Genomic DNA, 27,966 nt, shown 5'->3' on the forward strand with positions numbered 1-27,966 from the left:
TAATACATAATAATATTTACCTAAGAATTCAAGCTGATACAATGATACAAATGCCAAAATAATTTTTGGCAAGTTTTTTATGCTTGTACAAGGATATTTTTTGTTTACCCAGTCTTTACTTTTGTTTTTGAGTGAATTTTATGTGGTGTAATCATAATGTGTGGCATGTTTTTGTTTTGTCTTTCTTCTTCCTTTTAGGCACACCTATTCAGAATTCCTTAAAGGATTTGTGGTCTCTTCTTTCCTTTCTAAAGCTGAAGCCTTTTACAGATAGAGACTGGTGGCACAGAACAATCCAGCGTCCTGTCACTATGGGAGATCAAGGAGGGCTTAAGTATAAAATATTTCTAGTTTTCTAATACATATTCTTGATAAGTACATTTTGTAAAGATCAATGAATTATACACAAACTGAATGATGTGTGAAGAATACAGACTTCATTTAAAGTTCTTTTAGTAAAATACATAAAATTTTCAGTTTTTACTGGGTATACAAGACTGAGCAACTGAGATATAAAATATATCTGATGTTAAAGCCTCACGTGTGCTTCTTTTGTCTTGCTAGGCGTTTACAATCCCTAATTAACAGCATTACACTTCGAAGAACTAAAACAAGCAAAGTTAAAGGGAAGCCAGTTTTGAAGCTCCCGGAACGCAAAGTATTCATTCAGCATATTACACTTACAGATGAAGAGAGCCAAATGTATCATTCCGTGAAAAACGAGAGCATTGCTGCTGTTAAGAGGTAAATAGTGCCAGCTGTTAAGTGGAAGAACAGAATTCCATTAGGTTGCATTCAGTAATTGTTGTAGTCTGATTTTTTATCTTGCATGTCTTATAATGCAATACTAAATACGTCTACTCAGAAATAAGCCCTGTTGGATTCAGTAGGACTTAACTCCAAGGTAAGTGTATACAGTGATACCTTGGTTTATGAACTTAATCCGTTCTGGAAGTCTGTTCTTAAACTAAAGCATTCTTAAACCGAGGCGTGCTTTCCCATAGCAGTGGGGGACTCAATTTGCAAATGGAACACACTCAACAGAAAGCAAAACATGTTCTTATTCCAAAGAAAAGTTCACAAACCAAAACACCTACTTCTGGGTTTGCAGCGTTCTTAATCCAAGTTGTTCATAAACTAAGCTTTTGTTAAACCAAGGTACCACTGTATAGGATTGCAGCTCTGTAGATTCCATTATAATAAAACTCCATGCAATGCAATATTAAGACTCCCAAATTTATATATTTATTTTTATAAATTTTATTTTCAGTTTTCATATGCATATTAGACTTCCCTTTCCCCCCTTTTGTGGTTTCTTGTCTTACTTGAATTTTTTAACTGCATTTTTCACATTACTCCTTTTTTAAGTTATTATCTTGATAATGCTTTTAACTGCTTGATTTAAGGTAACTCTACTAATGCATTTAATTGCATGCCATGATTTTTCCAATATTACACAAATGATCCCCACTCTTTTATTTATATATGTGTGTGTGTGCGTGCGTGTGTGCGTGCGCCAACAATATTAAGACTCCCAAGTTTTTGGATTATGTAGAAATTTAACTATTCTTCCTTCAGTGGCCAGTACATTAGCTGTTTTTGTTGCAGTTGGAATAGTACTAACAAACTAATCAGATTAGTACTCATCACTCGCAACATGGATTATTAAAAGGATGGTTGAGAAAACGGGAACATTTTCTGCAACTGTTCAGTGGCTGCTTGGTCTGTTGTATACAAATAAAACTGCATTGTCAGGCAGAATGCTGTTCTCAAAACAGGGCATGAGATTTTAACTAAGTGGCTCCTGATAATGCCATTGTTTTCCAGTCCATTATGGAGGGTTAAATGACATGGGAAGCAAAGTGGATACACATACATTTACACACCCCTTACACTGAGGTGCCTCATTTGATAGCCTGGATTGTAATCCTTGGTTAAGTTACTGTTTCCAACACTAATGGTATGGTAAATATGACCTAACAAATCCTGCAAAGTTCTCTAATTATGGCACAAGAGAGAATTGGGCCAGAATTCGGAGGATTTGTGGATCACAGCTGAAGTATTTAAACTGTGACACTTGATTTATTTAATGTCAAAATTATTATCCTGCAGGTATTTCAGTGATAGAAGTGTCCTGACCCACTATGCAGATGTTCTTGGTGTGTTGCTCAGGCTGAGACAGTTGTGTTGTCATCCATGGCTCTGTACAAGTGTGTCCTCATCCAGTGATACGGAAGGTAAGTATTCCCATGTTCTTTTAAAAACATAGGAGACCTTTAATCTCAGGTGCTTACACTTCTTGGTTTATGGCGGTTGCTGATGATCCAAATGGGTTGGGTAGTATCTCTCTGCACGTGACGAAGGCAGGAGAGCAAAGAACTTTCTTCTATTAATGTGCACCTGCCAGTTGTTTAGTGTTCAGATCTGTGTACCGTATATACTCGAGTATAAGCCGACTTTTTCAGCACATTTTTTATGCTGAAAAAGCCCCCCATGGCTTATACTCAAGTGAGGGTCCTTTCGGGCTGCTCCTTCCTCTTCCTCTGCCTTTGCTGCTGTTGGCAGCGACAGAATGAGCCTGAAAGCAGCCCTTTCAGGCTGCTTGTTCTTCCTCCGCCGCTGGCGCCACCAGCCTCTGCCTCTTGGCAGCACCTTAGGTAGGCAAGGGGACGGGAGGGGCTAGTGGGAGAGAGAAGCCCCCTCTGTCATGTGTGCATGCGCACACACGCACTCTGGCCCACTAGGAGGTTTGTGGTGTGGTGAACCGGCTTATACTCGAGTCAATAAGTTTTCCCAGTTTTTTGTGGTAAAATTAGGTGCCTCGGCTTATATTCGGGTCGGCTTATACTTGAGTATATATGGTAAGTGAATATGGTATATATGGTATGGCTAGAGTACCAGCCAGTTGCCCTCCACATGTTTTGGACTACAGCTTTCATCAGCTTCAGTCAGCATGACTAGTTGTCAGGGATTATGGGAAATACAGTCTGATTTTCCCCAAGATGCATTTTGCTTGATAAGTGTTGGCTCAACATAGGACAACTTCATGTACTGCATGGTCTAATAGTTCTTCCTGCAATCTGTTCTTTGGGTCTCCTAGCCTCTCTTACTTTGACCATTGTTGAAGCGAGATGAGGGAGGCAGGGGCCTACACTTACTGTATTTTTCCGTGTATAAGACGATACTTTTTGCTTCAAAAAATTAGGCAAATATTGGGTATCGTCTTATACACGGATAGTGAATTGGGGGGCGCGCGCGCGTGCAATTAATGGCAGCAGCAAGCAGGAGATTGGCAGCAGCGATTGGTGGCTGTGGCGAGGTGTGTGCTCGGCAGTGGCAAGCGATTGGCAGTGGAGGGCAGGCGGGTGAGTGATTGGCGAAAGTGACCCCCCAAAAGCTAAACAACTTAATTTTGGGTTTAAAAAAATAGGGGGTGTCTTATACATGGAAAAATACAGTATATTTCGGTCTGACAAGAAAAACAAACTACTTGTTGTCAAAAAGAAAATAAATATTTGCTAGAAAAAGTCAGTTTGTGACTAGTGGGCACTACACAGGACTTGAACTTGCGATCTACATAGTGAATCTGCTGAGTAAGCTGTTGGAGAATTTTAGCTTCATGCTTGGTAAGAATAATTTTGTGTATGTAAAAAGATATTTCTGTAAATATCTTATCTGAGACAACTAGAATGTGAAATGTTCAAATGCATAGTCTCAAAACAGATACTTGGAAAATGACGTCTGTTATCTCATGGGGAAAAGATAATTCTTTTTAAATGCTAGTAAATATCACTGTAGTGGTAGCTCTTCCCCTTAAATACTGATAACTAATAAGCATTTGAGTACAGTGGATAAGTATATTGTTCCAATATGAATTGTGATATGGTATCTATTATCTAAAAGCAAACTTAGGGGTTGACAGAAGTGGAACCAAAATGTTGCTATTGTGAAATAAAAGGGGCACTGACATCCTTGGGGGATAATAAAAGTTCTAAAACATTCCAATCCTTTAGGGGCATCTTCCACGAAAAAACCTAAATGCCACCAGTCCAGCCCAGTGAGGACTAACTATGGTCACCACCCACAGAATGTTGAGAATCAACTGGAAAATAAAAAAGGGAAAATCAGGAGGCTGGGAGAGAGAGAGATGAAATAACCTGCTAGTTAGGGGAATAGCTATCTGGAACCTTCAATAGGATAAATCCTACTAGAAGATGAAATACACTGCAACATTTTGTTGTAGATCCTGCTGAAATAGATGCACTTTTGTGGTTATCGTGCACTGTGATACTTTAACCCAGTAACATTGCTCTTTTTAATTTTTTGTGTATGTGTTTGGACAGCTAATAGTACCCCTGAAGAATTGCGTAAGAAATTAATAGAAAAAATGAAGTTCGTGCTCAGCTCTGGATCAGATGAAGAATGTGCCATTTGCTTAGAGTCCCTGAACTTTCCTGTGATAACACACTGTGCCCATGTGTTCTGTAAACCATGTATCTGTGAAGTCATCCAGAGAGAGAAGGTTAGTTATTACCTTTACGAAACTGCAGTGAAGGCAGTTTATATCAGTGGCCAGTAGGGCTACTGTTTTCATAAAACTGGTTAATACTCCTTATATTTTATTTTAATTTATTGCCATCGAAACTAATCTACTGACTTTTCTACATTCTACTGCATGTATTCCTCTTGATTCTGACCTTTTTTTTTTTTTTTAATAAATATTTTTATTGCTTTTCTCAAGTACAAAAATCAAGTCAGGTACATAACATTAAAAGAAAAAAGAAAAAAAGAAAAGAAAAAAAAATCCATCTTTTCAAAACATTTTTTCCATCACCAACCGGACTTCCCCACATCCCCCTCACCCTGCATTCTTTATAATAAAAATATCAGCAAATTGTTATCTTGTTTCATGTATTGCTTTGTACTTTCAAATAATTATGTTTTAGGTTTAAAATACTTATTCACAATTTACTTTTATCTTAATATAAATGTAATATCATTTCAAACTTTAGTCCCTTCATAATTATAACTTAATTTCCCATAACACCGAACCTTGTTGCTGAAGCTAGATTTTTCAAATCATGCAAATTTTTAGCATTCATATAACTTATAATATTTTTGTAAATAGTCCTTAAACTTTTTCCAGTCCTCCTCCATTGTTTCTTCTCCCAGATCTCGGATTCTGCCGGTCATTTCAGCCAATTCCATGTAGTCCAACAACTGCGTCTGCCACTCTTCCAGTGTGGGCAAATCTTGTGTCTTCCAGTATTTTGCAATAAGAATTCTTGCTGCTGTTGTTGCGTACATAAAAAAAGTTCTGTCCTTCTTTAACACCTTCTGGCCAACAATGCCCAGGAGGAAGGCCTCTGGTTTCTTAGGAAAGGTGTACTTAAACACCTTTTTTAACTCATTATAAATCATTTCCCAGAAGGCCTTCACTTTTGGGCAAGTCCACCAGAGGTGAAAGAATGTCCCTTCAGCCTCCTTACATTTCCAACATTTATTATCAGACAAATGATATATCTTAGCAAGCTTGACTGGGGTCATGTACCACCTGTATATCATTTTCATAATATTCTCTTTCAAGGCATTATATGCCGTGAATTTCATACCGGTGGTCCATAACCTTTCCCAGTCTTCAAACATGATTGATTCTGACCTTTTGATTGTATTGACCTGCACGTTTTTTTGTTGTTGTTTTTTGCATGTGTTTAGGATGGCTTCACATTAGACTGAATTGGTACATTGGACAACTTTAACTTGTTTAATTTCAAGGTTTTGCTCAACACCTTTTTGTCATAATTTCATTGCTGTTGCATGTTTTTTTGGTGAGAGGAGGGAAAATGCATAATTATGGTAATAATGGTTAACAGGTCCTACGTGGCATTCTTAATTCTTTCATAGGGGTGTATTGCCACCCACATCATGTCAAACCAAATAGCAGATCAAAATTGGTAAATATCACTCCTGTGCAAGACCTCGTTATTATTATTTTTTAAGAAACCCAAATGCACATTGCTTCCCATCTCCATTTTGTCTGTAGTGAGACGTAACTATGGGCTGGTAATATTTGCTGTTACGCACTTCTGGCAAATTATTTTGTTTTGAAAAGCTTTGAATGCCCGGAGCGGGAAAAGGCAGTGGAGGTTGGGGGCGAGTGATTGCAGAGAGGGACAAGAAACACACACAGCCCAGGTACATTCCATCAAGTTCCACCCATTGGGGTGGAGGCAAGCAGTGGACAAGCAAAGAATATTCATGACTGAAGAAAAACAATGTGTGGAAACTAACGCGCTAAGCCGACACATAGACAGCCTGATCTGAATGACCCGTCTGCTGCATAAAGCCGCTGTCAAACCAACCTTCATCTAAATAGGACTCTAGCCTACAGCAATACAATTAATGGTGCCAGTAAGCCAAACTGTATCTAGGAAAAAAGGGAAGGGGACTCCGATGTCAATTGTACTGTACACAGTATGGCAGTATTGTTTAATTTGTTCATGGTAGAATGTTACCTCCAAAGAGACCTGATTAATTCTTCTTCTTTTTAAATTTTTTTTATTCAAAATTAAAACAAAACACAATATCCAGAAACATATCATCCTTACTTTTCCCACATTTTTCCTCCCTCCCCCCACCCTCCCACACAAAACCCACCCACCCCCACCCCCCGACTTCCCTCAGTTCCATTCTTTGATTTCTCTAAGAATGCTGATTTCTGCATGTTACAAAGTTGTATAGATCCTCAAACTATTTAGCTGATTAGTTTGTGAATGTTTATTCAAAGCCAGCCAAGGAGTCCAGTTCGCTTTGTTGCGTCTTCAAATACTTTGTAAAGGGTTAGGGTTCTTTAATTCTTTGTAGTAGTCACCTTGTATATTGTTTTATGCGAAACCTTACCCTCTTCAAAAAAACGCTGAACTACTAACAGAAGCATAATACAAAAGCTAGCCTTTAAACAAGCAAATCACAACGGTGTATTTCTCAGAACTATAAACTTGTGTTGTCTTTTTCAGACAAACGCCAAATGTCCTCTTTGCAGGAAAGAGGTTGGATTAGAAAATTTACTAGAATGTCCTTCAGAGGAACTGGATAGTGAAAAAAAGCCTGGCCAAGAATGGGTATCTAGTTCAAAGGTAAATGTCAGATTAGAACACTTCATTGTCTTTATTCTGTGGTATGCAAAATATGTTCTTAATTTGTTTTGCATTTTTGCGCCAAAATATTGCACTTTAGATATTTACCACACTGGCTAAATTTTGATACATGGATTGTGCTTAGTAACAGGAAAGGGCATGAGTTAGCCACTCTTTATGTTCAGTCTTCTTGGTCCTGCTTCTTCCTTCTTCCTTGCTGAGTTTGGTGTCTTTTTCCTCTGTGCCCTCATTAAGGATTTAAGCAATTCATCTAGACTTTTGCAAGAACTCTGCTTTCTCCATATTATTTTCTATTACCTTGTCCTTGGCTTTAGCCATCTTCGCTGCTTTATGCCACTGAAAGCAGTGGGAGGTGAGGCCATAACTGGAAAGAATTGTTACCTATGGAAAATACGTGGCTTGCACATTTGTGAATTCCTGATATCTTCCTACATTTAATTCCATTTATCAATGTGACTTAGGTTGCTACTTCCTAAAATTCACACATTACTTTCATGTATGTGCTAACAGTTCCTGTTGCTTTCCAAAATTGAGATTCTAGGTCTCCTAAGTAAGGACATTTTATATAGGAAATTAAGTTTTCTTCCCAGTTCTTGTAACCTGTGATATTAGTTCCAGATTCACCGATTTTATTTCATTTCTGTTAGGCCAATTATTTTTGGTATGTGGTGGTAAGAAATGAGAGAAACAATTGGTCAGTCTAGCACACAGGACTCTGAGAACATGCATGCTTTCCTTTGTAACAATAAAACTAACCTCAGGAAAATGAAGAGATTCGTTGTTAGTAAAACTGAAAATAACTACTTTGTGTTTCAGGTCAATGCATTGATGCATGCCTTGATAAAACTAAGGAAGCAAAATCCTGCTGTTAAGAGTTTAATAGTTTCTCAGTTCACAAAGTTCCTGTCTCTAATAGAGATTCCACTAAAGTAAGTAGAAATATGTGCTTGTTAAGTTTCTTCAGCAAAGAACTGAAAAATGTAAATACTTGCTATCTAATCTGCTGTGCTGCGTGCATTCCTGCCCCTCCAAAAAACAGACAAACAAACAAAAACAAAAAAACAAAACAAAAATTTCTCATGAAAAAAATCAAAACTTCATATCAAAGTAGGGTTTTTCATTTTAGGGGGTGTGAAACTTAGTTTTTGCAAATTTCTTCAGTGAGGCATCTTAAAAAGATGTTTTTGGGTGTGAATAAATCACATCTGCTATTATTTTTATGGCTGGACAACATTTAGCTTGATAAGTCTACATTTGATGAAGAAGCACATAAGCTGCTTTTGGAAAACCAAAGAATTTTAATTTTATCTTCTGAAAGTGTCAGATAATAATTATAATTAATAATATAACTGCAAGTACTTGGCAATCATTTTTAATGATTTATATGAAATTTTACACACATTTTACTTAGCAGCAAAATACTAACCAAAATATCTTTTGATAACCGAAGGCATGGTATAACTTTTTAGCACCCTTCATTTTGGGAATTTGGAAGTTGAAAAATTCAGCATGCCACAAGATGAGGTCAGAACTCTCAAACTGACTAACTGTTGTACTTCTTCTGATTCAGGGAATCTGGGTTTGCTTTTGCTCGTTTGGATGGGTCTATGACACGGAAACAAAGAGTACAGGCAATTCAGCAGTTCCAAAGTAATGCAGAAGGGTCCCCAACTATAATGCTGTTATCTCTAAAAGCTGGTGGTGTTGGTTTGAATCTCACAGCAGCTTCACAAGTATTTTTAATGGATCCAGTAAGTATAAACAAGTCAATCAGTGTGATATTTACTGGCTCTGCCACACATCCTAGAAATAAAAGAAGGAATGAAAAATTCATTTTTAGCTGCTAGATAGTGGCAAAAGAAAGTGATAATGGTGCTATTAACTGCAGCAAAAAACAGGTTCTACCCCATCAGGTTAGCTGTGGTAGAAAACCTGTAATAAAGTTACTGATTTCAAATGTGCATAAGTTAACTTGAAAAGCTAAGGGAGCGATCCTAACCTCTGGCTGGCAGAGGTGTGGTTTGATGCGCGTGCATTTTCAGGAGTAGAAGTTGTGGAGCGGGGAGGAAAAAAGTCCCTTTGCTGTCCCAGCTCCAAAGTTGGTTCAGCGAAAAGGCCCAAATTGGGCCTCTTGTAACATGATGACAGCAGGTTTGTACAGCCTCTCCTCTCAGGGATTTCTGCTGGTTACTGCTGTCGGAAATGCTATCTACCTGGCATTTGGGATATGTATGTTGAGGTGCTCCTTGCTGGTGGAGGCTGAGCAGGGGGACATAATCGTTCCATCCATACCCCTTCAAGATCAGGAGTTTGTGTGCCTGCTATCATCCTTATAAGAAAAAGTGAAATTGTATCAGTTCATTCCTCCCCCAGTCATCTTTAAAGGCTTTATATCTTATGGAAGTGAATGTGCTCCCCTGGAGAGCCTTTGTATTCTAGCTTAACTATAATCAGAAATCCGTTTTTCTTCAAGAATACTCTTTAGTCCAGGCAGCTTGATGGGATAGGCAGTTTGTCACCAAGAAATGGGCTGGTGGACTGATGTGTCATGTATATAACTAATAGAAAATGGAATATGTTATCTTCAAGTCTTCCAACGCCATACTAGTAAAACACTAAAGTCCCACAGTGCTATAGTGATCATAGCTTAGAAATCTGAAATGTTAAAGGACATTACTTTTGGCAAGGCTTAGCATGACTACTGAATATCTCTGATAGGCTTGGAATCCTGCTGCAGAGGACCAGTGCTTTGACAGATGTCACAGACTTGGGCAGAAGCAGGATGTTGTCATCACCAAGGTGAGCTGGCGATTATCTTAAGCACCTGTGGTTATAAGAAGTTGCTTTTAATTCGAGCACGCCTGAACCCAGAGTCTGCAGTTGTGCTTAGGGATGCAGTATAATAAAAGAGGGACTAGCAAGGAATTAAGGGACGTGGGTGGCGTTGTGGGTTAAACCACAGAGCCTAGGACTTGCCGATCAGAAGGTTGGCGGTTCGAATCCCCATGACGGGATGAGCTCCTGTTGCTCGGTCCCGATCCTGCCAACCTAGCAGTTCGAAAGCATGTCAGAGTGCAAGTAGATAAATAGGTACCACTCCAGCGGGAAGGTAAACTGCATTTCTGTGTGCTGCTCTGGTTCGCCAGAAGCGGTTTAGTCATGCTCGCCACATGACCCAGAAGCTGTCTGCGGACAAACGCCTGCTCCCACGACCTATAGAACAAGATGAGCGTGCAACCCCAGAGTCGGTCACGACTGGACCTAATGGTCAGGGGTCCCTTTACCTTTAGCAAGGAATTAAATCACATTTTCTGTATTGCAAACATGTGGCCTTTGACACAACAGTGCGCATAGAGTAGCTAAGGGTGTATGTGAAGAGCGTTAAAAAGATGAATGTTTGCCAGTTAACTATTTGGCACAAAGATGGGAATCAGACTGAATCTTGCTTCCCTCACTGACATGATTTCAGTTTTGTAAAATGGCCTCTGATGTTTGAGTGGGGTCCGCAGATAGTTTTCAGTCTTAAGTCGGTATAGTAATGTAAGACAGCTTCCCAAGACATAAGGCTCCTTGCTATATGAGCAGTTGCAAATAGAAATGAGGGCACTACTTTCTTCTTGTTGCTGCAAGTTCTAGGACTGTACTTTCCATAAATATTTTTTCCTGAACTCTTAGTTTGCCACAGTTCATGGAGGACCACTTAACAACATGGTTTTTGTTCTACAAATCAAAGCACATAGAACTATAGAGTTGGAAGGGACCCTGAGGATCATAGAGTCCAACCCTCTGCAATGCAGGAATCTTGCCCATCGTGGGGCTCGTACTCACAAACCTGAGATTCAGAGTCTCATGCTCTACCAACTGAGCTATCCTAGCATACATTAATAATATTTATATAATGGATGTGCATGTGTTTTGTGAGTATGGTTCTGTGAGACTGAGTGTATCAGTTTTTAAATCACTATGGGGCCAAGTACAAATACTGTTTGACTGTTGGTGAACCACAGTTTGAGAACCTTTATCCTAGAATGGGGAACCTATGGACCTGCGGCTCTTGTTGGACTCCCAAGTCTCATTAGCGTGGCTAAGGGTGGAGGATGGGATTTGAGAGTTAACATCTGGAGGGCCATAGCGCCCCCCCCCCCGTTCCCCATGCTCTAGTATTTGTCTCCTTGCTATTTTTACTTCTTCACATCATAGTAAATGAATCACACTTTAGGATAGCACGTTTTCAGTAATATATTTAAAGTACCTTTGGAAAAGTAATATGATAGCAGTGAATTTCCTTTTTTCTTTTGTTTGACATTTTCTTTAAAAAAAAACCCCACATTTAGTTCATTGTGAAGAACTCAGTAGAGGAAAACATGCTGAAAATCCAGGAGAAGAAGAAAGAACTTGCGACTGGAGCCTTTGGAAACAAGAAATCTTCTAGTGAAACAAAAATTAACGAAATCAAGACTTTGATGGATTTATAAGTTGAGATGTTAGGCTCAGCTAAAGACAGCCGACCTGATGTTACTTGTTCAATCAGTGTGTACATAGCTTTAGAATTACTCTGTTAAATCATCATTGGCATAAGATGTGCCATGTAACAAGCAGGCTGATGCAGCTACCATTATTATTATTATTAATAATTTTATTTTATTTTAGGCTGCATTCCTAAGGCACGGTGGCTCTCAATTTTAGGACAGATGAGAACTTTAATTACTCTTATTTTTCTTTCTATCCACACTTCCCTCCTGGCCACCATTTCCCTGGGAAATAAAAAAAAAAAAAGATTTTTGTTAGCTCCTCAGGTGGAGTATTTTTTTTTTCTAGTGTTGGGGGACTGGGTAGGAGCAGGATTCTTTGGATCCAAGCCTCTCCTGCATGTCCCAAATCTCCCAAAATCTTCCCCACTTGGCATCAGAACTGACATTGGTAGGGCCATAGCCACAGAAGTTTCTGCAGCAGTGGTTGTGGGGGACCAACATCAGATCTCCTTTGCTGAAGTACAGGGGGAGAACCAATGTATCCTATATTGCCTGGGACTGCAGGCATAGGATTTAAGATGGTAACCATCCTGAACACCTGGGCTTCAAAACACAGTTAAAGCAGTTCTTTATCACCATGTTCTTTAAATGTACTGGTGCCCTTTTATCAAATTTTCTTGAATTGTGTTTAGTGTACAAAGGGCAGGTATTACTAATAACAAAGAATACTATTCTTTAGAGTTAAATGAGTCACCTAGCAGTGTCATATTTTATTTGTGTGTTGGGCAGATTGACAATGACAAACACCAACATGCTTTTGCCTCTGCGGTGAATGCCAGTTAGATAACCTAGTTCATGTACTCCTGTAACTGTCTACATCAGTAGAAAAGGATTGTAAAATGAGGATGTGTATGACCAGAATTAAGTTCCTTCTTTTTTTTTGGTAGACTATATCCAAACAATCTTAACTCCTAAAAGTAAAATATTTCATTTTAAGTTATAGCTTCACAATTTTTAGTTAATTGCACATTTTTAATTTTACAGTGATATGACTTAAAACGGTCTATAGATTGTTGTCCACTGTATACTGAGTTTTCTACTATCTTGTACAGCTAGAATCCGGATTTAGGAAATCATGTTTACTGAAAACAAGTAAACTTTTGTCTGAGTTGATACGCTGCCTCCATTCTCTTGCTGCAAAGTCATTCAAGAAATAGCATTGCTTGAAATAGTAAAACCTCAGTAATTCGGAAGTTTTATTTCTAGGTAAATAAAATTGTGGCTTATGCAGACTCATGCCTGTAATCATTTTATAATGATTTTATAATGCTTTTTGTTTATCTACACAGTATGACCTGTAAACAGCAACTGAGGCACAAGCTCCTGACAGATCTTGTAAAAATGCACAAGAATCTAATAAACTTTATATCCATGGGCTTCTCGCCCATCGCTTAGCTTATCTGCTAATCAGAAATCGAAATCTCTAGTGCTGATAAACATTCCCCTGCTGTCCCCATTCTATGCTGGTCACTCTTAGCAAGTAGTTAAAACTAGTGGAACACGGAAGAAAACACATAGAGGTGTGGCGTACTCCTGTGCAGCATTCTGTAACCAGCAAGCCACTCACTTCCTCTCATCATTGTGCCATTTGAGATTTTTCCATCCTTTCTTTTTTTCTTAAAGCTTGCTTTGTTTGTTTGATTGTTTGTTTGGCTTCATAAGGATTACCACGTAGGATATAATTTGATGGATGAGTGCTTTCAGTGCACAAAGGGTAACATGATCTAAGAGTGAGTAGCCTTTCCCTGTTTTCCCTTAACAAGACAGGAACACAATTTTCCCTTGATAGTACATCAGGCGAGCTATCATCACTGGACCACAGCTCCTGCCATCCCTGACCATCAGCCATACTGGGTGGAGAAGATGGGAGCTTGAGATCAGCATCTCTATAGCTCCCCTGCCCTTGCTGAGATACTATTAAATTATGATGGCAGTTGTTATGGTGGCAGTCTTCTATGGACACCACAGAAATGGGGAAATTCAACTATGCTAGTGGGACGTGCATGCATCCAGCAAGTAGCCAAAACATGTATAAAAGAGGAAAATAATGTAGTGTTGTCATAGTGACATGGCGCACCTCCCCTACTCCTGAATTTACTAAGTGGCCTCAGGTAAGTTGGGGAAACGTTTTGGCCCAATAGATCAGAACTTGTGAATTCTTCACTTTCAGAACTTGTCTAGCCTCCTACCACAGAGGCAATGCTAGTTAACAGACCTGGTGAAATACAACCCTTGTCTGTGGCGATTGGATGTTACAAATCTGTACGTCTCATTCAGTTTGGTCTGTCGAAGCCAGGCATAGGCAACCTCTGCCCTCCAGATGTTTTGGGACTACAATTCCCATCATCCATGACCCCTGGTCCTGTTAGCTAGGGATCATGGGAGTTGTAGTCCCAAAACATCTGGAGGGCCAAGGTTGCCCTATGCCTGGTCTAAGCTTTCATTAAAAAAGGAAGCATTGCTAAAAGCTAGGAATGAGAAAACTGAAGACTGAACACTAGTGTGTCACAACAGTAGTTAGGCTGCAGGAGTGGTAGTTAAATATGAAGCAGAATGATGTAGTGTTGTTGGCCTAAGATAAATACCAAATACTTTAATGAATGTAGAGCAGAAAATAGACGCTTGAGAGAAGAAACATGGCCTGTCAATAGAGCTTAGTATAGATATACAACAGAGGTCTGGCAGAAACAAGTATCCAATATAAAGGTGACGAGGAGCGGTATATCTGCACTTGATAGCCCATTTAAGCAACAGGCACAAACAGTTGTTTAGCTGCATGATATCTAACTTGTTTAGCTGCATGATTTACTAATGCCATAGTTCTCCTGCTTTATTTTTACCATCAGTGATTGCAGGTGTGGCAGAAATAGGCCGCTTCTGAAAGGATTTAATGTAGAAGTAGGAGCTCGGAAGTGCTTTCTAGTTTAAAACTACCACCATGCATTGTGATTTTGCTATTTGTGTTTAAAAAATTGAGTTAGACACCTTCCCGTCTTCTTAATCTATAAAGGATAGGAGTGGTTGTTTACAGTTTTGTGACAAGTTTTGCTTGCCCTGTTTGGACATACATCACTCTCAAACTACTTAAATACAGAAGGTAGCTTCAAAGGCTATTTTTAGCTCCTATTTACTGAATCATTGCTTCTTTTACCAAAGGTGTTTGCATCCCTCTGCTTGGCAGTTACTCTGCAGTCTGCTTGCTTAAAAAAACACACACACACACACACACTGCCTTTTCTGCAACCACCTACAACAATCTCTGCTCTTTCAGCTGCGGGCATCATTAGAATAGCCCTACCACACTACCTAGCAGTTCAAAAGCACGTCAAAGTGCAAGTAGATAAATAGGTACTGCTCCTGCGGGAAGGTAAATGGTGTTTCCGTGCGCTGCTCTGGTTCGCCAGAAGTGGCTTAGTCATGCTGGCCACATGACCCGGAAGCTGTACGCCGGCTCCCTCGGCCAGTAAAGCGAGATGAGTGCCGCAACCCCAGTCGGCCACGACTGGACCTAATGGTCAGGGGTCCCTTTACCTTTACCACACTACAGTGGTGCCCCGCAAGACGAAAAACTCGCAAGACGAAAGAGTTTTCCGTTTTTTGAGTCATTCCGCAAGACGAAATTCCCTATGGGCTTGCTTCGCAAGACGAAACGTCTTGCGAGTTCTTGCAAGTTTGTTTCCTTTTTCTTAAAGCCGCTAAGCCGTTAATAGCCGCTAAGCCGCTAATAGCCATGCTTCACAAGACGAAAAAACCGCAAGACGAAGAGACTCGCGGAACGGATTAATTTCGTCTTGCGAGGCACCACTGTACAGCTATGAGGAAATTGCTAAATGCACATGGACCATAATGCAGGGGAAACCAGTTCCAATTTTGTTTTTGTTGAGTCACTCATACCAACCCAAGCAAGGACATTTTTTCCTAACAAAAAGTATTTCTAAACTTAATAGATTTGAACTGGTAAGGCAGTTACAGGGGAGTACTGTTCCTGTTTCATTTAAATGCCTGAGCATGTGTTTATAGTAGTTATAGTTTAGTCCTGGAATTCAGCAGATTCCTTCCCTGCCTTAAAACATGCCTCTTGAATAATGCTACTAGGAGAAAAAGCAAAATTAGAACTGGAGTCCTTAATATGGTGCTTGATGGTTTCTCACTATTGAGAGAGAGCTGCTTCCTACCTCAGGAATGTACGGTATTTCTGAACCTGAACACTTTCAGAATGAGCACACAGCCTGCTAGTGGGAAGTACTATATAATAACTTGCACTTTTCTGTATTTGGCAACAATACAGTGGCTTTCTGGAAACACTCTGCACTTTGAAATAATGTACAGGGACATGTTATAACTGGATGAATGTAGTTCAGAGTGCTGCAGCGGGCAAGGGTTGATTTTTATTTAATAGATATGAGTTCTAAAGTCAGCTTTACATATGATCACCCTTCTGAGCCATTCATGTAGTTGTGCTGTGTTAAACACTTATTTTTAATTACATAATCAGGCATTTTAATGGTGCACTAAAATTAACCCAGGCTAACAGCCCACAGAATAGAAACAAATCTGGTTCATGTATATATGCACGCTTCATAAAGCCTTGTTTGCACCACTACTCTGTTGACATGGGCGAGGAGTATATTGAGAGAAATATATTCACTTCCATGAAAGAATGGCTGTTAGGTCTTTAGTTGGCTAGGTGTCCGACAGCATTTGTGTAAGCACTTTGACCACATCTTTATGGCAGCCATTGTTTTCTTAAGCCAGAAATTTAGTTCTGTTTTAGATGAACTACAGAAGAATCCAATGGAACTCAAAGACACACACACTTCCCATTCTCCTTTGTACCATGTGCCACACCTATGATCTTACCATTACTATTTACCATACTAAAGAGGAACACAGAACCAGTTTTAGCCCAGCAAAAATGTAATGGTGGAACAGATGCTTTTCAGTAATATTGAGCAAATCTTTCACAAGCTCTGCTCTGAAAGCTTATGCTAATGTCACAGCCTACAGATGTTGAGCAGTAGGCTTGAGGGGGCAGTTTTTACTGCCACTTGACAAAAGTTGAGTAGTGCTATAGGTTTTACCATGATTTCTTTTATTGTGCATGTTCAGTGCCATTTTACAGGTTAACAGTTCAAAGGTTTGCTAGTCCCAGAAGTACACAGAACTGAACAAAAGTATCTGCCATGCTATAGGTACTGTGCATAGAAGTCTGGTCAGAAGTCTTCCATATGGCTGGAATCGACAGAAAAGCAATGTTTTTACACAGATTGCTGCTGCATGTTTTTTTTGATGTCCTTACTGTAAGGCCCCTTTCACTGTAGCTGCCTTAACCTCTAGTCTTTATTTTTACATAGCAAGCAAAACATGGTGGTTGGGGTTGTTTTGGGTGGAGGGGTGAAAGGAAGAGGTAAAGCACAACAGTCCTATAGGTGTAAGCCTGGAGTATCACGCCAGTCGAGTGTCCTGTTCCCAACAAGTTCTTTTACAGGTTTTGTGCAAGAGGAGAAGATCTGGCTACTGGACACATGATTGGCACAAGGATAAGGATTCATACTTAGAACAACAGCTTTTGCTCAGTTCTTACCTGCGGTACTGCCAACAGCCTTCAGCTGAGCAGTGGGCAAAGCTGCTAGCAAGTTTAATTTGACCCTATCTGACTTTCCTAGTTGCTATAGCTGTGAAACACGTCCTTGTATTGCTGTTGTCTGTAGAGCAGATACAAGTGCGCCTCTACTGGAGGTAGGTGTCAAGTTTTTTCTTGATGTTGTCAAAGCTGTCTGCTCCCATGTAGTCAGCCTGGCCCTGCTCCCATCTCTCTTTGCGCTCTTCTGAGGATATAGCTGGCGGTGACGGCGGCGAGTTTGGCACGGCTGCAGATGAAAGTGACAAGTGGGACACGGCCTCCGCTACCTCTTCCTGAAAAGAGAGAAGAATGAGTGGGAGAGGTACCACTGCATTGTTGTAAGAAGGGGTAAGGCGTAAAGCGACAGAGCAGCGGGTAGGAAAACCAACGAGAGATTCCCATGCAAAGCAGCAAGCACCATTTACACAATGAAGGAGCTGTAAAATAATGAAGGGCATATCCAAGTCAACGAGACAGCAGATGGGTAGTTTAGCAACAGGTGTAAGTTCTTCATACCTCTCTGCAGAAGCCACAAGAGAAAGCCAGTGTATAGACCAAGCCCGATAGCTGCAACAGTTCATTAGAAAGGTGAAATAGGGGAAACAGAAAGCATAGCTAAAGAACAGATCTTTCTGCAACCCAAAGGTACTGCACTTAACTACTGTTTTCTGTATACCAAGCTTAAGTGTTCAAAGCTGCACTGCATGCATGAGAAGCTAAAGCCAAGTAGTTTTGGCTAGCTAAGACAGGGAAAGACTAGAGTCATGACAGTTCTCGCTTATCATCATTGAGAATCTGCAGGTACACCTTTTCATTACAATACAAAAATCCAAGATGGCAGGTACAACCCCACCATTAGAGATAAGCAGATCAACTGCCACTTCTGTTCGCATAAGGGAGCTGATAAAAAATTGCAAGCACATCCGCATGAAAATCAATTTTTGACAAGTTTGCATATGTGGTGCTGCCAAGCACTGCAAACAGAACATGAAGTGTCTGGAGGTTTCACGCACGAGTCCTAAGCCGTCTAAGTTTGAATCTTGCCGAATCTGGATGTTTAAATGGCAATTTGGATATTTACTAATTTCACTTCCAAAGTACACAAATGAGTGTTAAGAGGCAGAAAACCTGCTAGATCTGAAGTTCAAGAGAAAAATCCATTGGTATACAGAATCAAATGATGACTACTGGAGATGCAGGGCTGTATCCACCATAATTCACATTCCAGGTATGCCTATTGAAATTAATGGCCATGACTTAACTTGGGTCCATTTGTTTCAAAGGGTCTACCATTGAGTACAACCTAATTAGATACAACCAATAGTGCTCTGGACCACTTGCTTACAGAATGTTAAGTAGCAGTTAGAAAGTGTTACCACCAAGCACTGTGCACGTATGATTAATAGAGTTTTCAGTAAGCATTTTGTAATGATCCATGCCAAACAATTCAGTCTAGTGAGTTTCATATGGTTCAGGCCAGTCACCATATAAGACCTCTCCAAATTGCAATAATGCAGTGTGAAGACAGCAGTCGCAGCCATCCGATCTACACCAATTTGTCTACACAGTCCAAAAATAATAGAGCTGAATCTTCAAGATTCAAGGCTTACTATATTAACATTCAATCCTACTTTATGTGCATGCTTCCTGACCCCCTTTTCCTTAACAACCGTGTTAGCAAAAACTAGTATGAAACTGTAATATCTAGTAATACATTTTAGGGATGTGGGACAAACCTTTAAAGAATCTGGTTACTGATCACTTAATATAGGTAAGCCTGGCCCAGTTACTGTTTAGTTTGACCATTAGCACAGTCCAGAAGTGTTAAACTTATTCTGGTACCCAACCACTAGTTAACAGTTGCAGCTCCAAGCCAGTGTGCTGCATTAAGGAAAAAGCTAACCCATTTTGGCTGAGGTCATTATCCCTAAGTAGCCTTGTTATTGCAGGACTGCAAGCTGTTTTTGTAGCAACCATGCTAGTTTCAGGCCAAGTAATGGCTTTCTCACAAGCGCAAAGAACGTGATCCTCCTACCCCCCCACAACACAATTCTCCAGTTAAGGCAGGTTAAATACATTAAGGAGACCTACCGCCTTTACACCAGTAGCTGTATCTTTAACGACACCATGTTGATGTAGCAATGGCAAGATGTTTGTGACGAAGATGTCCCACCACATATTGAGAAACTCTGGATGAATCGCTGTGGGATCTTGAGCATCTTCTTTGACACTTTTTGCTTTGGAGTCATACGCGTAGTTCCACGGTTTCAGTCTTCCCAGGAAGTGAACCACTTTAGCATTTGTCCCAAACCTACAAAATCATAGTATTTTAAGAGTTGGAAGGCACCTGACAGGAGGAGCTCTGCTTGATGGGTGGCTGCAGAAGGGAGCACTTTGTCATGGCTCCTCTACACAGGAGTAAGCATACCTAATCCATTCTACAAAAAAGCAACTAACCTCTGTAACTGCTTTACATTGATTTGATTTTTTTTAAAAAAGTATACCAAGACTAGAACTTCATTTTTGTATGCATTAAATACAACAAACAATGGAAGCTGTTGTAAGACCACCAGAAAGCCACCACTACCGGGATTTCATATAAGTATTAGGGCAATTGCTCAGCAGGAAACCCCATATGAAGCAAGAGGCTGCATATCACCATTTGAAGCAGGTGAGATTTTGCACAATTCAGTGCCAATAGAAACACTGTTCTATGCCCTGTATTAAGTAGCACATAGTCTGCATAATTCATTCTGCTTCAATTTGTCATGTGAATAGCAAAGAGGTATGCAAGTCATTAGGGCTCCTTCTGACAACCAAGCCTTCAATCGGCCCCATTCTAGCATCTAAACATTTTGCTAGTGTTCACACCGTATAGCATGGCAATACTGATTTGCAGCCTTAGGACTAGAACATTTTTTAAATAACCAGAGCATTAAATCCCTAAAATGCTGGATTTTATGCCAAATTTTGCACAGTTCCTGTGCTTCCACAGCATTACACAATAGAACTCCATCTTTACCATATATACAAATATATGAGTGATTAACAGTTTATCTATTCATAAGCAAAACTGAAACACCCTGAAATAACATGGGTTGGGTGGTTGTTTTTTTGCAAGTCTGTGGCTCCCTAGTTAGGTAGAAGTAGTTCAAAGACACTAAAGTGTAAGGGGACCAACAAGGATCTATCTGTGAGCTTCCAGAACTTAACACAATTTTCATTTGGTTTAGACTAGAGAGAATTCTAGTACAGTGGTACCTCGGGTTAAGTACTTAATTCGTTCCAGAGGTCTGTTCTTAACCTGAAGCACCACTTTAGCTAATGGGGCCTCCTGCTGCCGCCGCGCCGCTGGAGCCCAATTTCTGTTCTTATCCTGAAGCAAAGTTCTTAACCTGAAGCACTATTTCTGGGTTAGCGGAGTGTGTAACCTGAAGTGTATGTAACCCGAGGTACCACTGTATGCCCCATTGTAAGGACGTGGAAAATATCTGGTCCCTATAGACTTATTTTTTCCCCTCCCCTAAGTTGGAAGTGAGAGCTGCCCATCAAAAACAATGGAGGAATGTAGCATTTTAGCACAGCAGTTACTGCATGCTAGCCAATATAGCACAAAGCTCATGCATGCAACCAAGTGCTGAATTTGGTCTGGTAGCGAGTCTTGACAAGTGGATTTGGGGGCAAAAATCCAAACAAGGTTTAGCCACATCTCTAACCTCCAATATGAGGGTACATGATAGTTATTGACATTTATTGGCAGGTTTAAAGCATTTTAGAATTTTGCCCTGCTGAAGGTGTCAGCTGAAAGGACAACTGGCTTGCTCAAGCAATTTTACGGCAAGTATCTTGGGAGACACTGGGCGACAAATGTGAGCCACCAAGCTAGGAAACCTCCCATCTAAATGGGAAAGTTTCAGAGGGAAGGAAGGAAGACCGTATTTTTCCTCTTTCTCAAAACCTCCCGGTTTCAATATTGAGGGAACAACTATTTTCTGGGGGGCTGCAGATGCGCGTGCCACTTTTGACTCCAGAAGTTGGGTGAAACGGGCTTACGTGTGACGCAGTGCGCAATGACCCAGAACACAACCCCTGTGCCTGTAATACAAAATCCTGGCGGCCAGTCCCAAACCCAAGTCCTCAACAGGACAAAGCCTTCATAGAAGATTGGGGAGGGGGGGGGATGGATCTGTCTTGTCTCTCCCTGTCAATCCACTATGAGTTCTAAATATTGTTAATAATAATAATAATAATAATAATAATAATAATAATAATAATAATAATAATATTTATTTATACCCCGCCCTCCCTGGCCAGAGCCGGGCTCAGGGTGGCTAACACCAGTAAAATTACAGTAAAAACATAATAGGGGAAAAAACCCAATTTAAAATACAGGTTAAAATGCAATTTAAAGTGCAGCCTCATTTTAAAAGTAGCCCATAGATCAAAACCATAAGGGGAGGGAAACATAAGGGTCAGACTGAGTCCAAACCAAGGGCCAGGTGGAACAGCTCTGTCTTGCAGGCCCTGCAGAAAGATGTCAAGTCCCGCAGGGCCCTAGTCTCTTGTGACAGAGTGTTCCACCAAGTCGGGGCCAGTACTGAAAAGGCCCTGGCCCTAGTTGAGACCAATATAACTACCTTGCAACCAGGGACCTCCAAAATGCTGTTATTGTTATTTTATTGCAGGCCAAAGACCCATTACAGGCTGAAATTTTAGGTGTGTCTCATTGACACGTGATCATCAACACATGGGTCCTTTTGGACCAGAGAACAGGGGCATAATGCAAAATGGTCACTGCTATTATTGCAATGATCTGACGGAGGTCCCCAACTTTTCCTTTCTACTAGCAAAGTTGGGTGGGTAAATTGCCTGCTTGGAAGCAAAACAAGGCCACTCAGAAAAGAGATGATGATTTCTACATAAAATCAGATGACTTCCTAGGTGTTAAAAAATACAGGTTTTATAGGGCTTGGTGAGTTTCCAAGATCTACAGAATATTGAGGATATGGAGGTATGAAAAATACTATTTTTTTGTGAGCAAATGTATTTATTTATCCTTTTAAATTTGTGTCTGAAGATCTTACGGCAGTTAGCAGCAGAAAGATACAAAAATACCTATCCCGGTGCCTGCCCTTTGGGAAGGAAACAAGATGTTCAATGGAACTGAAGTCAGGCAGAGCAAGTCTGGAGGTCAAGTCTAGGGTCAAGAGCAGTTAAGCCACTGAATGCTGAAGCTTTCGGTTGAACGTAAAAAAAAAAAGGGAGAGAGAATGGAAGGAATTTGCCTGCTTGAGCCCATGACTGCTTATAGTATCACGGGAGGCAAGCGTGGGAAGAAGAATGCATATTCCAAGGTTAACACTCTTTCCCTCAGCAATGTAGCAACAATACAAGCTGAGAGGCTTGTTCCTGAGTGCTTTTGCTCTAAAGCATAATGAGGAAAGGTTTAGGGCTAGATGGAAGGGAAAAGATGTCCTCTGCAAACCCCGTGCAGTACTATATAGGGCACCTTTTCCAGGTTAAAGTACCAAAAAAGAAGAAATGTTATTTAAAAAGGCTTTTCAATTCTGACTTCTCATCTCTAAGTTGCTTTGGTCGTTTCACACAACAGTTTGCATCTGGGTGATTTCTATAGTTTTCATAGTTCACTGGTCTAGGAGATACTTGAATCATTTTACTATAGGGAGTTAGGCCTGCAGCTGGTTGTAGATTCTGGATGAAATTATTATCCCCTCCCTTGTGGACTTCTAGCAGAGTTATAGAATGATTTGGACAATCTGTCTGTCAGTCTCTCTCTCTGTGTGTGTGTGTACACTGACTAGCCAAAGTCAAGCTCAGAGCAATGGAGGGGCAGAGGCCGAACTAGAAAGGCAGCCTATTTGGGGTATGTGGGAAGATTGAATGAGCTGTTAGGTAATACATCAGGTCAACTTAGTAGGATTCTAATGGGCAACTCATTTGCCGAGTTAACATGCATTCTAGGCCTGCCGTATAGTAATTTGATCCCATTTGTCCACTGCCAACTGCCTTTTCGCCTGAGCAAAATGCTAAGTTAGCTACCTGAACCTATTTGGAACCCTGACATCACTGCTTGAAGGATTTTATTTAAGAGGCTGAGGTTTGCACCTGTTTTGGATAAATCCCCTTTTCCATTCTAAAAAGCCAGCAGATTAGACGTGATCATAACAGGGTTTAAAATGTCATTCATTCCGTGAGCTGTAACTGCTTGGCACAGCTTGAATCCCCTGGGTGGGGACATCTTGTGTTCAGATTCATTCTCCCTGAAAGCCACAAGTTTCCCAGAGACTCAGGCTTTCAAGCTGTCACTTGAATGGGCAGAGGAATGGCCTTGGGTCCACCAAAAGCAGAGACAACAAACCTGACCTCAAAACAGAAAGGAGGTGAATCATAGGAACCAGGTATCACATGATTCAAGTAAGTCAACAGCTTAAAGACACAACACCACAATACCATACACTGAGCCAGATATTCTCTCCACCAACCACTCAGTACTATGTATTCATTCCAGTTTGCATGGACTTCCAAGAATAAGTCTTCTAATTTTAACTTGACAGTGCTTCATATGATGCTGCGATCACAAGACATTTTGAACCTGAGCCACCGAACACACTGCTTACGTTAGCTGCTCCACAGAACTCTAGTTACTTGATGTTGCCTGGAGACTTGCTCATACAAATCGCTCATTAACTTCTGGATATATGAGTGGCATGGGTTAAGATATTTACTTAAACCTTACAATTTCCAGGGAGAATTTAAATCTGGACTCTTGACGCCTGGCATCATAAAGAAATAATTTAGGCTACATCAGGGTTGGGAAATAGAATCATAGAATCATAGAGTTGGAAGAGACCACAAGGGCCATCGAGTCCAACCCCCTGCCAAGCAGGAAACACCATCAGAGCACTCCTGACATATGGTTGTCAAGCCTCTGCTTAAAGACCTCCAAAGAAGGAGACTCCACCACACTCCTTGGCAGCAAATTCCACTGTCGAACAGCTCTTACTGTCAAGAAGTTCTTCCTAATGTTTAGGTTGAATCTTCTTTCTTGAAGTTTGGATCCATTGCTCCGTGTCCGCTTCTCTGGAGCAGCAGAAAACAGCCTTTCTCCCTCCTCTATGTGACATCCTTTTATATATTTGAACATGGCTATCATATCACCCCTTAACCTCCTCTTCTCCAGGCTAAACATGCCCAGCTCCCTTAGCCGTTCCTCATAAGGCATCATTTCCAGGCCTTTGACCATTTTGGTTGCCCTCCTCTGGACACGTTCCAGTTTGTCAGTGTCCTTCTTGAACTGTGGTGCCCAGAACTGGACACAGTACTCCAGGTGAGGTCTGACCAGAGCAGAATACAGTGGCACTATTACTTCCCTTGATCTAGATGCTATACTCCTATTGATGAGGCCCAGAATTGCATTGGCTTTTTTAGCTGCCGCGTCACACTGTTGGCTCATGTCAAGTTTGTGGTCAACCAAGACTCCTAGATCCTTTTCACATGTACTGCTCTCAAGCCAGGTGTCACCCATCTTGTATTTGTGCCTCTCATTTTTTTTGCCCAAGTGCAATACTTTACATTTCTCCCTGTTAAAATTCATCTTGTTTGTTTTGGCCCAGTTCTCTAATCTGTCAAGGTCGTTTTGAAGTGTGATCCTGTCCTCTGGGGTGTTAGCCACCCCTCCCAGTTTGGTGTCATCTGCAAATTTGATCAGGATGCCCTTGAGTCCATCATCCAAGTCGTTGATAAAGATGTTGAATAAGACCGGGCCCAAGACAGAACCCTGTGGCACCCCACTAGTCACTCTTCTCCAGGATGAAGAGGAACCATTGATGAGCACCCTTTGGGTTCGGTCAGTCAGCCAGTTACAAATCCACTGAGTGGTAGCATAGTCAAGACCGCATTTTACAAGCTTCTTTACAAGAATATCATGGGGCACCTTGTCAAATGCCTTGCTGAAATCAAGGTAGACTACATCCACTGCGTTCCCTTCATCTACCAGGCTTGTAATTCTGTCAAAAAACGAGATCAGGTTAGTCTGACATGACTTATTTTTCAGAAATCCATGCTGACTATTGGTGATCACAGCATTCCTTTCTAGGTGCTCACAGACTGTTTGCTTAATGATCTGCTCCAGAATCTTCCCTGGTATTGATGTCAGACTGACTGGGCGGTAATTATTTGGGTCCTCTCTTTTCCCCTTTTTGAAAATAGGGACAACATTTGCCCTCCTCCAGTCTGCCGGGACTTCGCCTGTTCTCCAGGAATTCTCAAAGATGACTGCCAGTGGTTCTGAAATCACATCTGCCAGTTCTTTTAATACTCTTGGATGCAGTTCATCTGGCCCTGGAGACTTGAATACATCTAGACTAGCCAAGTATTCTTGTACTATCTCCTTAGTTATTCTGGGTTGTGTTTCCTCTGCTGAATCATTTGCTCCAAATTCTTCAGGTCGGGCATTGTTTTCTTTATCGGAGAAGACTGAGGCAAAGAAGGCATTGAGGAGTTCAGCCCTTTCTGTGTCCCCTGTTTGCATTTCACCATCTTCTCCTCTGAGTGACCCCACGGTTTCTTTGTTCTTCCTTTTGCTACGATCATACCCATAAAAGCCTTTTTTGTTGCTTTTAACCTCTCTAGCAAGCCTGAGTTCATTTTGTGCTTTAGCTTTTCTGACTTTGTGTCTACACGTGCTGGCTATTTGTTTGAATTCCTCTTTGGTGGTTTCCCCCCTTTTCCATTTTTTGTACACATCCTTTTTTAATCTTAACTCAGTTAAAAGTTCTTTAGATAGCCACCCTGGCTTCTTTAGGCACCTTCCATGTTTCCGTCTCATTGGTATTGCCTGAAGTTGTGCTTTTACTATCTCCCTCTTAACAAACTCCCAGCCATCTTGAACTCCCTTTCCTTTTAGTATTACTGTCCATGGGATCTCACCCAGCACTTCCCTAAGCTTTATGAAGTCGGCTTTCTTAAAGTCGAGAAATTGAGTCCTAGTATGCTTGGCTGCTCCTTTCCGCTGTATAGTAAACTTCAGAAGAGCATGATCACTCGCGCCTAATGATCCTTCCACTTCTACCCCACTAACCAGGTCATCAACATTGGTTAGGACCAGATCTAAAATGGCTGTTCCTCTTGTTGCTTCTCCCACTTTCTGGACAATGAAGTTGTCTGCAAGGGCAGTGAGGAATCTGTTTGACCTTATGCTCTTGGCTGAGTTTGACATCCAACAAATATCCGGGTAATTGAAGTCCCCCATTACTACTATCTCCCTTCCTTTTGCATGCTTGGCCATCTGTTCCAGGAAGGCATCATCTATGTCCTCCGTTTGGCTTGGGGATCTATAGTAAACTCCCACAATGAGGTCACTGTTATTCTTCTCTCCCTTAATTTTGACCCAAATGCTCTCACTTTGGCTTTGAGGTTCTAAATCTTGGATCTCTTCACAGGTATACACATCCCTGACATATAACGCCACTCCTCCTCCTTTCTTGTCTGGTCTGTTTCTTTGAAATAGATTGTATCCCTCCATTATTACATTCCAATCGTGGGATTTATCCCACCAGGTTTCAGTGATTCCTATTATGTCATATTTAGTTTGCTGTACCAGGAGCTCAAGCTCATCTTGTTTATTTCCCATGCTTTGCGCATTAGTGTACAGACATTGAAGTCCATTAATCATTCCCCCGTGTCTCTTATTTAAGGATTTTCTCCTCCCACCACTAGGTCTGCATGCTCTTTGCTCCATTCGGTCTATGACATTTGGATGATCATCTTCATCAATTGATCATCTTCATCAAATAGATACACTATGCTGTATATGTTTTTGACTAAGACCATATGGTCTGCGGCTCTCGTCAAAGGGACTTAAGGCTACGATCCTATACTCATTTACCTGAGAGTAAATCAATTGAACTAACAGGGCTTACTTCTGAATAGACCCATAGAGGCTGGCACCGTAAGTTTTAAATGTAGGATGCGACTATTGTGCATCGTGTCTACTCAAAGGAAACACACACACACACACACAAACACACACTGTGCCTCAGTGTCCAACAGCTCACAATACAGTGGTACCTCTGGATACGAACATCTCTGGTTGCGTATCCTTCAGGATGTGAACACAGCAAACCCAGAAGTATTTTTCCAGGTTTCGCCACATGCGCATGCGCAGAAACGGTTCCGCGGGTTGTGGAAACCTCGGGATCCAACTGGAGCTCTGGAATGGATCCCATCTGCAACCAGAGGTACCACTGTATTTCCTGAAGTCCTAGACTATCTTAATATTACCTTTTTAAGAAGGCATTCTCATTCCTTTTCCAAAGGATTTTACAGAGTACCCATATTGCATTTCTGTAGGGACACTGCAATGCCCACTTGCCCACATGATCAGAGGTGGCAACTGAACAGAGCCATTTGTTGTTCTAGCCTATTTCTCTCCCAGCAGTGGCTGGGGTGGGGGGGTTGAAAGCAGGCCTCTCCAACAGTCATGTTGGCACTCATTCTCAAGCAAATGTGGACTACATTTGTGGAGGTTTTAGACAATTGGGAAGTATTCAAAAGTGGCTTATGTCTTGCATTACCGGTCCTTTCTGTACTGTGACGGTAGGAAGGCTCCTATACTATGGGTGGGGTGACCATC

General features: G+C 40.9%; 3 protein-coding genes across 7 annotated transcripts in view; 2 read left to right on the top strand and 1 right to left on the bottom strand.

The window, feature by feature from the left end:
* Positions 1 to 12,921, top strand: part of HLTF (helicase like transcription factor) — a 29,179-nt gene extending 16,258 nt beyond the window's left edge. The window contains exons 17-25 of one of the 2 annotated variants that reach the window (XM_028731257.2): positions 199 to 334; positions 565 to 744; positions 2,113 to 2,237; positions 4,344 to 4,522; positions 7,017 to 7,136; positions 7,974 to 8,086; positions 8,728 to 8,908; positions 9,876 to 9,956; positions 11,492 to 12,921. In XM_028731257.2, the coding sequence (XP_028587090.2) occupies positions 199 to 334; positions 565 to 744; positions 2,113 to 2,237; positions 4,344 to 4,522; positions 7,017 to 7,136; positions 7,974 to 8,086; positions 8,728 to 8,908; positions 9,876 to 9,956; positions 11,492 to 11,632 (1,256 nt within the window). In that variant the 3' untranslated portion in view covers positions 11,633 to 12,921. The remainder of the gene's footprint in view (positions 1 to 198; positions 335 to 564; positions 745 to 2,112; positions 2,238 to 4,343; positions 4,523 to 7,016; positions 7,137 to 7,973; positions 8,087 to 8,727; positions 8,909 to 9,875; positions 9,957 to 11,491) is intronic. The other variant, XM_028731258.2, reaches the window with a different exon arrangement.
* The window catches only part of CP (ceruloplasmin), a 569,984-nt gene that overhangs the window by 78,118 nt on the left and 463,900 nt on the right, over positions 1 to 27,966 (top strand). The window lies entirely within an intron of this gene.
* GYG1 (glycogenin 1) overlaps positions 16,761 to 27,966 on the bottom strand; it is a 36,570-nt gene continuing 25,364 nt past the window's right edge. For 2 of the 4 annotated variants that reach the window (XM_028731255.2, XM_028731252.2), the window contains 3 exons: positions 19,404 to 19,623; positions 17,829 to 17,879; positions 16,761 to 17,605 (listed from right to left, as the gene is read on the bottom strand). In XM_028731255.2, coding sequence (XP_028587088.1) covers positions 17,420 to 17,605; positions 17,829 to 17,879; positions 19,404 to 19,623 — 457 coding nt within the window. In that variant the 3' untranslated portion in view covers positions 16,761 to 17,419. The remainder of the gene's footprint in view (positions 17,606 to 17,828; positions 17,880 to 19,403; positions 19,624 to 27,966) is intronic. The other 2 variants (XM_028731254.2, XM_028731256.2) reach the window with 1 other exon arrangement.

Source organism: Podarcis muralis, chromosome 6 (assembly GCF_964188315.1).
Source record: "Podarcis muralis chromosome 6, rPodMur119.hap1.1, whole genome shotgun sequence".
NCBI classification, from domain to species: domain Eukaryota; kingdom Metazoa; phylum Chordata; class Lepidosauria; order Squamata; family Lacertidae; genus Podarcis; species Podarcis muralis.